The sequence below is a fragment of the Mesoplodon bidens genome, assembly GCF_964165515.1.
Source record: "Mesoplodon bidens genome assembly, chromosome: 2".
Lineage (NCBI taxonomy): Eukaryota > Metazoa > Chordata > Mammalia > Artiodactyla > Ziphiidae > Mesoplodon > Mesoplodon bidens.
Genome location: NC_138177.1, coordinates 130,898,253 through 130,912,051, shown reverse-complemented (window position 1 = coordinate 130,912,051; position 13,799 = coordinate 130,898,253). Strand labels below are relative to the sequence as shown.

Sequence of the window (13,799 nt, the reverse complement as noted above, 5' to 3'; positions counted from 1 at the left end):
CAGACCAGTGGTCTCATTTTATTTATTTATTTTTTGACTTTGCAACTCTATCAGTAAAGTATATTTTTATTTTTATTTTTTAACATCTTTATTGGAGTATAATTGCTTTACAATGGCATGTTAGTTTCTGCTTTATAACAAAGTGAATCAGTTATACATATACATATGTTCCCATATCTCTTCCCTCTTGCGTCTCCCTCCCTCCCACCCTCCCTATCCCACCCCTCTAGGTGGTCACAAAGCACCGAGCTGATCTCCCTGTGCTATGCGGCTGCTTCCCACTAGCTAACTGTTTTACATTTGGTAGTGTATATATGTCCATGCCACTCTCTCACTTTGTCACAAGTAAAGTATATTTTTAGTAGAGCCCCAATATATACAGTATATGTATCACTTATATGTCAATTACATGAATGTACCTTTGTCAATCCATATATTAAGAAATGATAAAGCTTAATATTTTTATATTTTAAGATGAAAGTAAATATAAATAACAGTTCTCTTTTTTAAGAACAATTGTATTTATTTTATTTTTTTATTGAAGTATAATTGATTTACAATGTGTTAGTTTCAGATGTACAGCAAAGTGATTCATATATATACATATATATTCTTTTTGAAATTCTTTTCCCTTATATGTTATGACAAAATATTGAGTATGGTTCTCTTTATACACCTCTTCTATTCTCTTTGTAAACTATAGCTCTGTATTTGACTTTACATAACATGTCATAGGATACGCTCTCTAGAGCACCCCCCGCCCAAGTTGTCCTCTTGTAGAGATACCTAGGTTGTCTGGGTTGCCCTGAAATATGGTGTACACAGACATGAACTTATCCTATAGATGGGTTCTAATCAGCACAGAATGCAGTGGGATTTCCTTCCTATGATCATTATATTTCTATTAATGCAGTCCAAGATTGTATCAGAGTTTAAAGAAGTATATTACACTCTTGTGTCTCTTAGAAAGTATAGTTCACACCTGGACTATCTTTAGTAACTTCTCCCCCAAATGATTTTTGTCTCATGTTTTCATCTAAGATATGTATTCTCCACTCTGCTTTTCTACTCAGATTGGTGTATGACCATATGAGATTAGGCTTTTTTATTTTAGTGCTACTTTTACTGTTTTAAGAAAGATATTTCATTATTACACTGATAGGTTTTTTTTTGTTTGGAATGGCCAGGGAAGAGGGTTAAATACCTTACTTGAACACATGCAAAGAGAGAGTGTATGGAAAGTTTCTTGGTGTTCAGGAAAGACAAGCTATCTTGTTAATCAATAAATTTCATTCGTTTTTCCTTTACTATGTTTTTTTACTATATCTTAACTATATCCCTTACTATATCCTGAGCTCTTCACAGAGGCCTCTGAACAAACTAAAATAATTAAAAAGGATCATAATTCTCTGTAATTTGTTTATAGTATATGATACATATATACACAATTGTGCCATATTTTACTATGCTTCACAGATGCTATTTTTTTTTTTTTTACAAATTGAAGGTTTGTGGCAACACTGCTTTTGTCAGATGATGGTTAGCATTTTTAGCATTTTAAATTGAGGTATATACATTGTTTTTTAGACATAATGCTATCACACACTTAATAAACTACAGTATAGCATAAGCATAACTTTTATATGCACCAGGAAACTAAAACAATTGTGTGACTTGCTTTATTGTGATAATCACTTTATTGGAGTGGCCTGGAACCAAACCTGAAGTATGCCTGTACGATATATTTGTATTTAAACCCTTGCCCAAACTTCTTTCTCACTGTATCATTTTGTCAAGTAACTGACATATATCTACTTGTTTATTGCCTTCTCTTCCACTAGACTAGAGGAGGCTCCATAATGGCAAAGATTTATCTGTTTTGTTCATCTCAGGCACCTAGGACAGAACTGCTATTTATAGTGAAAAGTACTTAAATATTGTTTACTGATTAAACTCCTTCCTTAACCTGTCTGTTGCACAACTTATGCATACCTTGTTATATATGATCTAGTCTGTAAACTTCTAACTACTTTTCTGTTCTGCCTCCTTTTCTGTCTGATCTAATCTGTGCACGACCGTCAGGTCGATTTTCCTTCTACATCTAGTTTATGTTACTTGAAGCGTACTGATCTTTTCTCTTCAATCCAGACCTTCTAACTACCTTAAAAATATACAGTATAGTGTACATATTGTAGATTTCTTTCTCTCTGTCCTTGTGTGTGTGTCTGTTTTAAAGTTTAGTATATAATTACTTAGAATCTAAATTGTATTTTTAACAGCTTTCTTGAGGTATAACTGAGGCACATTCATCTGCACATATTTAAATTGTACAAATTGATAAGCTTTAACATATGTATAACCCATGAAACTATCGCCATAATCCAAATAATGAACATATTCATTACTCTCAAAACTTTCCTTTTGCCTCTTTGTAACCCCTCCCCCCATCCCCAGGAAACTACCAATTTGCTTTCTGTCACTATAGTTTGTATTTTCTAGAAATTTATATAAATGGAGTCACACAGTATGTACCGTATGGCTTCTTTCCCTCGGCTTATTATTTTGAGATTCATCCATGTTGCTGCATGTATCAATAGTTTTTTTTTCATTTTTAATGCTGAGTAGTATTCAATTCTACAATTTCCATTTTCATTGATTTGTTGAACGTTGGGTTATTTCCTGTTTGGGGTCATTACAGATAAAATTGCTGTGAACATTTGCTTCTAATCTTTATGTAGACTTATGCTTTCATTTCTCTTGGATAAAGACATAGTTGTGGAATGGCTGGGTCATATGATAGATGTATGTTTAAGTTGTAAGGCACTCTTCCAACTGTTTTCTAATGTGGTTGAACCATTTTACATTCTCACCATCAGTGTCCAGGGCTCTAGTTTGTTCAGTATCCTCACCAACATTTGATCTGTTGATCCTTTAATTTTAGTCTTTCTATTTGGTTTATAGTGCTATCTCATTGTGGTTTTAATTTGAATATCCCTTTTGACAAATGATTTTGAACATCTTTTAATGTACTAATTTGCCATCTTTATACCTTCTTTGTTAATGTATCTTTTAAGATATTTTGTACATTTTAAAATTAGGTTGTTTATCTTCTTATTAAGTTGTTAGGGTTTTTTATCCTAGATACAAGTCCTTTATTGGATATATGGGTTTGCAACCACTCTGTAGGTTGTCCTTTTATTTTCTTAACAATATCTTTTGAAGAGCAAAATTTTTAATTTTGACAATGTCCAGTTTATTATTTTTTTGTTTTATAATTCATACTTCTTGTGTCATATTTAAGAAATCTTTGCCAAATTCAAGGTCACTAAGATGTTCTTATATGTTTTCTTCAAGAAGTTTTATAATTTTACCTCTTAAGTTTAGGTTGATGAATGATTTCAAGTTAATTGTTGTTTATGATATGAGGTAAAGGTCCAGGTTAATTTTTTTTTACAGTTGTTCCAGCGTCATTTGTTAAAAAAGATTATCCTTTTTCATTGAATTTCTTGACACTTTTTTCAAAATTCAATTGACCATATATATATGGCTCTATCTCTGGACTCTTCTGTTTCTATTCCATTGATCTAAATGTCTGCCTTTATATCAATACTACATTGTCTTGATTATATACAGTTTTATAATAAGTCCTGAAATCAGTTAGTGTAAGTCCTTCAACTCTGTTCTTTTTCTCTTTGTTTTGCCTATCCTAGGTCCTTTGTATTTGCATATAAATTTTAGAATCAGCTGTCAATTTCTATGAAAAACGTCTGCTGGAAATTTGATTGGAATGTGTTGAATCTGTATGCTAATCTGTGCAGAATTGACAACAGTTTGCCATAAGTGCAGTATATCTCTCCATTTATTTAGGTCTTCTTTAATTTCTCCCAGCAATATTTTGTAGTTTTCAGGGTATAAATCTTACACATACTTTTTCAGATTTATCCATAGCATTTCATGTTCCTTGATACTATTTTTTTATTGCAGTAATTTTCTGAGGCAGAATTCAGAGTCAGTAATTCAGTGGCATTTGGTACGTTCACAATGTTGTGTAATCACCAACTCTGCCTACTTTCAAACATTTTCATTACCTCAAAAAAAAATCCAGACCCATGAAACGGTTACTTCCCATTTCCTCCTCTGTCCAGGCCCTGGCAACAACCAATCTGCTTTCTGTCTTTACACTTTTGCTTAGTCTGGATGTTTCATATAAACAGAAGTCTCTATGTGACTTTTGGTGTCTGGCTTCTTTCACTGAGCATGATGTTTTTGAGTACTGTAATATGTATCAGTACTTCATTCCTTTTTTTGGCTGAATAATATTCCATTGTATGCACGTAGCATTGATGGACATTTGAGTTGTTTTCACTTTTCAACTCTTGTGAAGAGTGTTGCTATGAATATTCATGTACAAGCATTTTAACATTTGTTTTCAGTTCTTTTGGGGTTATATTCCTAGAACTAGAATTGGTGGGTCATATGGTTATTCTATGTTTAACTTGTTAAGGAACTGCCAAGCTGTTTTCCACAGTGGCTGCACCATTTTACATTCTCAAAGCAAAGTATGAGGGTTCCAATTTCTCCATAACTTTATAGACTCTTGTTACCTTCTGGGTTTTTTAAATTATTATTAATTTTAGCCATCCAAATAGGAATCAACTGGCAACTCATCATGGTTTTGATTTGAATTTCCCTAATGACTAATTATATTGAGCATCTTTTCTTGTGCTTGTTGTCTATTTTTATGTCTTCTTTTGGAGAAATGCTTAATTAAGTTCTTTGCCCATTTTTAAACAGGGTTGTGTGTCTTTTTGTTGCTGAGTTCTTTATATATTCTTGATACTATTTTAAATAGTATTACTTTTTAAATTTCAATTTCCTATTGCTTGTTGCTAGCATATACAAGTACAATTGATTTTGTCTATTTATCTTGTATCTTGCAGCCTTGCTTTCTATTTCTATCAATAGTAGGTATTGCCCTTAGGATTTTCTGTATAGGCAATCATGTCATCTACAAATGAACACCGTTTTACTTCTTCCTTTGCAATATGTATACCTTTTTTTTCTTGCTTTATTGCAGTTGATAGAAATTCCTGAAAAATTTGTGCATTGAACTGATGAGAGTGGACATCCTTGCCTTGTTCCTGATCTTACAGAGAAAACATTCATTCTTTTATTATTAAGCATTATGTTAGCTATAGTTTTTTATTTACAGATTTCCTTTTTCAAGCTGGGAAATTTTTCTTCTATTTTTATATTGCTGAGATATTTTATCATGATAATTGCTGGGATTTATATAATGCTTTTCTCCATATATTGATATCATCAATGTGGCTTTTTTATTTCTGGTCTGTTATCATGATGAATTATATTGATTGATTTTTGAATGTTAAACCAATCTTTCACTCCTACAGTAAGCCACACCTGGTCATGACATACTATAATCCTCTTTTTTTTGACCATGAACATCAGTTTTCTTTTTTTTTTAAAGACTATTTTCTTATACAGCAGGTTCTTATGAGTTATCTATTTTATACATATTAGTGTATATATGCCAATCCCAATCTCCCAATTCATCCCACCACTACCTCCACTACCCCCACTGCCCCTCTTTCCCCCCTTGGTGTCCATATGTTTGTTCTCTACGTCTGTGTCTCTATTTCTGCCTTGCAAATCAGTTTTTTTTTCTTAACATCTTTATTGGAGTATAATTGCTTTACAATGGTGTGTTAGTTTCTGCTTTATAACAAAGTGAATCAGCTATACATATACATACATCCACATATCCCCTCCCTCTTGCGTCTCCCTCCGACCCTCCCTATCCCCCGCCTCTAGGTGGTCACAAAGCACCGAGCTGATCTCCCTGTGCTGTGAGGCTGCTTCCCACTAGCTGTCTGTTTTACACTTGGTCGTATATATAAGCCCATGCCACTCTGTCACTTCGTCTCAGCTTTATAATCCTTTGTATATAAATTTTAGGTTGATAGTGTTGTTCAAGTCTCCTATATCCTTACTGGTTTTCAGTCAACTTATGCTGTCAATTATTGAGGGGAGCAAGAGGCTCAATGGGAGACCTAGCCAAGATCTAAGGGTAAGGGCAGTTAGATGTGAGACTGTGGACATTTTCAGAATGTTTTAATTCTTGTTGTTGTTGTTTTAAACTGGGAAATACTATATTCACTAAAAGCTGTGAAAAAATATTTTAATGTTTTATAACAGAATACAGTGACTCTGAAAAATGAGAGGAAGTGGTATTGAAATCTCTAACCATAATTGTAGATTTGTCTACTTTTCCTTTCAGTTCTAGAAATTTTTGCTTCATATATTTTGAAGCTTTGTTATTTGGTCCACAGACGTTTAAGATGGTTGCATCCTAATTGATGAATTGACCCCTTAATCATTATGAAATAACGATCTTTACCCCTCTTTCCTAATAAACAGTATTTTCCTTTATAAGCATCTTATCCTAATGATCTAATCTTCCCATCATCTATCATTGAAACTGGTTCATTCTAAAGAAAGTGCTTTCTAATGGTCAGTTTTCCAAAGATGTAATGGATTGCCTCCGCAAGTAACAAAAATTTGAAACAAAGTTTTTAAAACATGAATGAACTTGTAGCAGTGTTATGTATAAATTTCAAATATGTTTGATCATTGGATTACGTGCTTTTTGAAGTACTTTCTAAGCCTGACCTTCTGTGATTGTAATTAGCTGTATATTATGACAATTTATATCTAATAATTAGATGAATTGCTTCATATATTTTCTATCTCATGATTCTTTTTGTCTGTATATTGTATGTTCTTAAAATATCTCTTCTGATATGTACTCTGGTATTTGTACTCTTAGACAAACTTGATAGAGTATGGTTATCATTTATTCCTTTTATCAACTATGTACAATATCGTTGTTTCTTTAGGTTTTTTTATGAAATATTTTAAAATGTACATATTTCTCTTCTCAATTGGATTATAAGCTTTAACGACAAGGATTGTATATTGTCCTTCCCCTCCCACCTGACTCACTGCCAGAATACCCAAAAAAACCTAACAAAAATACTAAGCAAATAACATGGGTTCAATTAGTATTATACTTATTAAAAAGTGGAATTAGTTTTCTTGCATTAAGTGCCAGAGAAGAGAAAGGCTAGGTTTGGTGTTTTACCATTAAGACAGAAGGTGTTGGAATTTTAAATCAAATTCTAGACTTGAATCACAAGGAAAGGAGCCTGTCACTTTTTGTACAATGACAAGGTCAGTATATCATTGAACTTCCACTACATATGTGAAAAGTTTAAAGAAATATTCATTTACCCTTTTGGGAGTTTGTTTTATTTATTTTTTAATTCCATATATATCATAAAGTTAAATTTTTACCTTTATTTTCTTAAAGCAGTTCTTGGAACACCTCACAGCTTGCCACATCTGATGAATCCATCCATCTCCCCTGCATTTTTACATTTGAATAAAGCACATCAGGTATATAAATAGCATTGAGTACTGAAGCATCAAAAATTTGGAGTGAATATTTTGTTTGTTCTTTACACTTAAAGTTCTCAAGGAGTTAAATGAGTATTTTGTTTTCAAATAAAATTCTTAGTAGTAAGTGTACCTACATAAAAACAGAACTTAATAAGGAAATCAGATCAAATTAAGGTAATCAAAGCATCATAGTTTATATATTTATTGATTCCTATTTGTAGGGCATTCAGAAGGGAAGAGGTATATTTTGTGGTATATTTTTCTATAAATAACTCAGGCTCAAAACAAGTTTTATGTGGTCTTAACTCAAAGTATTTACAGAAAGAAAAATAAATGAACAATAACTCTTAATTCTTAAAATTTAATCAACGTTATAGAAATAATTTATATATTTATGACAGTAAAAATTTTTTTTCTTACCTTTTTCAGATAAGTATTTTAAACTATGTTTGTGTACATAAATATCCATAATATTGGAGATAAATATTACCTACTAATTTCAGGTACTGTTTAAGGCTATATCTATATAGATGCCTAATTACAAATCAAACCTAACACATGATAAATGGGTTGTTATAGGTTGAATGAATGAATGTCTGTTCCTAAACGCAGCTTTTTAAGGAAAAGGCTTATTTGTTTATTTTTCATTCTTAGAATCTAACATATGACCTGTACATTGTTCATTCATTTACTCAACATATTTTATTGAAAATCTAACATGTACTAGACACTCTGCTAGTCATTGAGGCTATAGCATTGAACAGAATATTCACAGTCCTTATCCTTATAGAATTTCAACAAATAGAGAAAACAAGCATTAAACAGTTAATTACAATAAGGTTTAAAGTGATATGGGAGGGGAGACCAGAGTATTGACAATATTCCCTTTACTTTAAAATAAAGACCAACTGCTTAATTTTGCCTTGAGGGCCTGTCTAAGCTGGCCTCTCCTGCCTCTCATATGCCTTAGGTGTCACTGTCCCAGCTCTGGTGAACTGCTTTTGGTCCGTGAAGGGCTTTCTTCTCTTCTCCTTAGGTCTTTGCTCCTGCTGTTCTTCTGCCTGGAATACTTCCCACCGCAGCACCACCTTGTTCCCCCAGACTTCACCTAGTTATTTCTCCACAGCCTTCAGATCTCTGTGCAAGAGTTAGTTCCTCAGGGAAACCTTTCTTGAATTTACCAGTCTAAATCAAGTTCCACCACTATTTGTTCCCATAGCTCCTTGTATTTTTCCTTCATACACTCATTGCCATTTTTAATTGTATGTTTTTATAATTAATTAATGTCTCCCCTCCTCAGGGGACTATAAGATCCATGAGGGCAGATCATATTGTAGCACAGTGCCTGGCACATAGAAGTGCTCAATAAATCTTTGTTGAATGATGAAATGAATAAATAAATGATTGAATGATACATCAAAGCCAGAAAGGGGTGAGGGGAGGGGAGGAAGGATGAAAGAAAAGAAGGAAGGGAAATGGAATTAGTTTCATGACTGTATGGTCACATCTTGTGTATTATTGAAAGAATTAATTAGTGTTGCCCGTAATTAGAAAGTAGAATATTAAGAAGCTGTTGCTTTTGCTCAGATCAACTCAGGAATTGAAATTTAAAATGAATTACACAACAAGTAGCTCTTCAAAGTTAAACTAACTTAATGTTTTATCATTTTCACAGAGCTCACTTATGGGTAATACTTCTAATTTATTTCTTCAGAATCTTTCTCATGTACCACTGGCACAGCAACAATTAATGAAGTTTGAGAATATTCATACTAATAATGTAAGTATGGAATTATTTTTTTCATTTGAAATGAGTTCATTCCTTTTATGTAATCAGACTGTTGGTCAGATTGTTAATGAATTTTCACATGTGTAGCTTTTTTATTAGGTTATGTCTTGCTGCCATGAGCAAAAGCCTTTTCTTCTCTTCTTTTGCAGAAACCAGGCTTACTTGGAGAACCCCCAGCTATGGTACTTCAAGCTGCAGTAGGGATAGGGTCACCGCTTCCATTGAAAACAGAGTTGGGCCATCTTGGAGAAGCACATAAAAGTAAATTATGTGTGTTTGCTGAGACGTCAGTAAACAGTCAGATTTGAGATTTAAAGATAGTGTACCTGTATTCTACTTTTATTTACAGGAAGGTCAGATTTGAGTTTTATTCAATCATTTAAAATTTCAAGAGCCCTCTTGGCTTTTCTATTTTTAATATTAGAATACTATTGGTAGTTATTTATTGATGGACTTGCTTCTATGCCAGGATAAGACTTTCTCTGTTGGATATGCTTTAATATTTGATGAAGGTTCACAGCAGCATGAGGCAAAGACATAGATCTATTTGAGACTGACATGCTGCCCACTGGGCTGACAGCACATTACATAGGAATCCATTTAATTTTTGCCTGGATAAGAAACCCTTAGCTTTTATTAAGAAATATCTGGTAATTATAAATTTAAAGTTTGATTGTTTGTTTGTATCATTTCTAAAATGTGAGCTCCAAATTAATAGTAAAAAAAATGTGTATTATGTGCTTCTAAAATATAACAAATTTAAATGGAACAATTATTTTTCTTTTCAGAATAATAGCATGGTAGTATACCAAGATGTCTTATGGGATTTTGAAAGGCACTTTCAATTTGAAGTTTAACTGAAATTTGTTTGAAGTGAGCATGCTGAGGGGAAAAAAAAGAGAAAGTCCACCAGTGATAAAAAAGAAAAAAAACCAAGTCAGTTAAATATGGGTAGCATATTTAGCCTCTTGTACATAAAACCAAGTCAAATGGTCAAATAATCAATTCAGATTATTGGAATTGACTGGGCAAAAGTTAAACCAGTACACAGACAGGTATAGAAATTTTTATGGTGTGATAGAGTCTGTCCTAAAAATTAAATATTGTATGCCTAAAAGCTTATACAGATATTTATAATTTGTGTTGGATTAAATAACTAGCCATTTGCTTTAGCACTGCTGCTTTAAGAACACTGAAAATTCAAAGTGTCCAAATAAATAATTGCTAAAAGATAGAACTGAGAATCTATCTCTAAATAGTTAGTACTAAAAATAATTTAAGAAATTTGTTTAGTGAATTTGTAAAATATAACTTTGATTTAATTAAGATAGTTGTCAAAACTAGCTCTTTTCATTTAGTTTTGACCTATAGAGTTTTAAAAAATTGAATGGTTCAGAATTTTCCTATTAAAATTTTATTTCTTCCAGAATTTCTTGTTATTCCCTGTAAATAAAAATGTAAAACTTTAATGTGTTAAACTTTCATTTGGTGCTTAGCTATTCATAAACACTGATGTTTTTTTAAACCAGTGGTGTGCTGGTGTTTAAAAACCAGCTCTCTGGGTTAAAAAAAAATCTTGATTTGTAGCATTTGTGGATTTCTGTGTGTAAACAGTCCAACCATGGCTGATTTCAGGTTACCTATGCAAAGACGTTGAACTCAAGAGCTGGGAAAAGATAGCACAGTTGACTCTTAGGAGCTGGTGCAAGCTGGCTGACTAAATATATTGTTGGGTTTAATGTAACTTTATTAACTTTTGAGTGTCAGAGACTTTTTTTAAACTGAAGGCTTAGGTAATTATTCCCTTCAAATATGAAAGCAGGCAAATTACAATGACTGGGCATTAAAAAAAAAGGCACTGATATAACTTAAGTGCCAAAAAGTATATAAATTTTGCTCTCACCTTCTAAAATGTACAATTAAAACTTGGAACTAAAAAATATAATATCCTTGAGATTATCCTGGAAGTTGTTGAAAATAGGAAAAGCATGATTACTATTAGAGGTTTTTGTTTTTCCATACAGGAGGCTGCTAATTTATAACCTTTAACCTCACCTTTTGTATTTTAACTGTTCTCTATTAGGTAAAAAAATAGGTTTCTGCACATTTTGCCCATAACTTGACAAAATCAAAAGGACTATTGTGAATAAGCCTCATCTAACCAAAAACTTTTTGCATTTGTGGTTCACTACAGCATCTAATTTGATTCCAACTCAAACAACTATAACAGCTGGCATGGGCATGTTACCATTCCTTCCAAATCAGCACATTGCTGGACAAGCTGGGCCAGGGCACGGGAACACTCAGGAGAAACAGCCAGCCTTGGTGGGGATGGCAGAAGGAAATTTCTCAGGGTCACAGGCTTATCTTCAGAGCTTTCCAAACCTTACTGCTGGAGGCTTGCTCACGGGACATCATAAACAACAACAAAGTCAGCCAAAAGGCCTGGAGATAAGTTCAGGGGTAAGAAAACTGTGTGTGTGTGTGTGTGAGTGTGTACATGCGTGCATACACATACATATAAATGCACACATGTATATACATGAAGTATATATGTGTGTACTACATTATGTATATACTACAAAGAAATATATATATATATTCCTTTTAAACTATATCTTAAATGAAATTATTCTAATTCGAGAGTAATCTAATTTTTGGTTATTTTACAGGTGGTATAATTTATGAAGTATCAAGTAATCTTAACTATTTTTGAATTTCAAAGGAAGTTGATAGTATACTTAAAGTATATAAATATGGATTATAAACTAGATAATTCCTATAATATGTCAATGACATGAAGGCTTTTTCATACTGTACATTTACTTCTCAAAAGAGAAGAAAATATTGGACTCTAAAAAAAAAACAAAACCTGTCATTATAAACAAACAAAAATCCATCCTTTGATAAGTTATGCCAAATGATGTTTGGGATTGTGCTTAATTACTTGCCAGTTTGTCTGTAAATAAAATAATTTAATTTTTATAAAATGTTTTTAAAATCTGTTATTATAAAATATTTAAATATGAATTCTTTATTCCTATAAACATTTGCTTTTCTAAAAACTTTTGAGATATGCATAGTTTTCAAATATAAAGGAATGTAAGTTCAAAATTTTGTAGTTTGGAAAAGTGTGGTAGTACCATTAATACTTATCCAATTATATAATGATATTTATAAGGATTTCTTAGTAAATAATAATGCTGCTCTTTAAAATATACTAATTTTTTCTAAAATGTATATTCTCTAGCTAATTAAGTATTATTTTAATATTTAAAGGTAGAATAAATTCTATTTTATCTGAAAAATTTCAAAGCCAGTTATTAATCTCTGGTCTGTTCAAAAGAATCTAATCTTGGTTTTAATTCTTGGTTTTTACCCAAAATTTTATTGGTTTATAAACCACTGATATTTGTAAATGTTATAATTGGTAGGTAGAATAAAGTACATTTAATTTTTTTTACTTGTACCCTAGAATACCCTTTGGATTAGAAGTGGCATGTGAGGAAACAATTCTTGTAGTTGGCTATATTCAAATGTCAAAATAATAATATTGACTTTGTAAGAGGTTTTGGTGTCACCTAGTCATGGCAGGAGGTATGGATAGAATGCCTATAATTGTACATTGAGGAAGCTAAGGTGGTTCTTCATAGAGTGAATTTTAAAAATTTATCTGCAGGATTAATTGCTTAAGTTATTGAGGGAAGTTAAACTCATATATGAATAGTCTGTATCTTTTTGCACAGACTTTTTAATTCATTGAAAGCACTAGGGTCTTTAGAAAAACTGGACTTGAGGTGATTCACATAATGGGCAAATGAGAGTGTATCTGGAAGAAGACAGGTGAAGTGGGGCAGGGCCTGGAAAACAAGTCCCGTGAAGAAGAATTGAAGGAAGTAGATACATGGAACTTGGCAAGGGTTGACCAGCTGACATTTAATTTGACATTAAAAAAAAAAATTTACAGACCAGTCTAGTCACATGGTATTTTATGTTTCTCTAGTGGGCAGAATTAGTCCGATAAGTATGACATACAATAAAGCATATTTAGGCTTAATATAACAAAGAACAGTTGAAGTTTTCAAACAAAGAAAAAGTTTGACACTTTCACAAAGATGTGAATGTCATATCATTCAAAATGATTATGCAGACCCCAGGTGAACATCTGTACAGATTGTTGTAGAAGTGATTCTTCTTTCCTGACAATAGGGGCTTGGACCAGGTAACCTCAAAGTATGTTTTCCAAGTATGTAGCAGAATTTTGGACTTTGTTAAACAGTTGGTTAAACTCGGCTGTAAATTTTTAGACCTGCATCTTTAATATTATGTTGACCAGTGATTCTTTTTTTTTTTTTTTTTTTTTTTTGCGGTACGCGGGCCTCTCACTGTTGTGGCCTCTCCCATTGTGGAGCACAGGCTCTGGACGCGCAGGCTCAGCAGCCATGGCGCACGGGCCTAGCCGCTCTGTGGCATGTGGGATCTTCCTAGACCGGGGCACGAACCCGTGTCCCCTGCATCGGCAGGCGGACTC

The 13,799-nt window shown here is 32.6% G+C and overlaps 1 protein-coding gene across 4 annotated transcripts in view; it reads left to right on the top strand.

Annotated features, from left to right (window-relative positions):
• The window catches only part of RAVER2 (ribonucleoprotein, PTB binding 2), a 115,057-nt gene that overhangs the window by 52,282 nt on the left and 48,976 nt on the right, over positions 1-13,799 (top strand). For 2 of the 4 annotated variants that reach the window (XM_081225219.1, XM_081225222.1), the window contains exons 6-9: positions 7,391-7,476; positions 9,155-9,259; positions 9,418-9,529; positions 11,463-11,731. In XM_081225219.1, the coding sequence (XP_081081345.1) occupies positions 7,391-7,476; positions 9,155-9,259; positions 9,418-9,529; positions 11,463-11,731 (572 nt within the window). The remainder of the gene's footprint in view (positions 1-7,390; positions 7,477-9,154; positions 9,260-9,417; positions 9,530-11,462; positions 11,732-13,799) is intronic. The other 2 variants (XM_081225220.1, XM_081225221.1) reach the window with 2 other exon arrangements.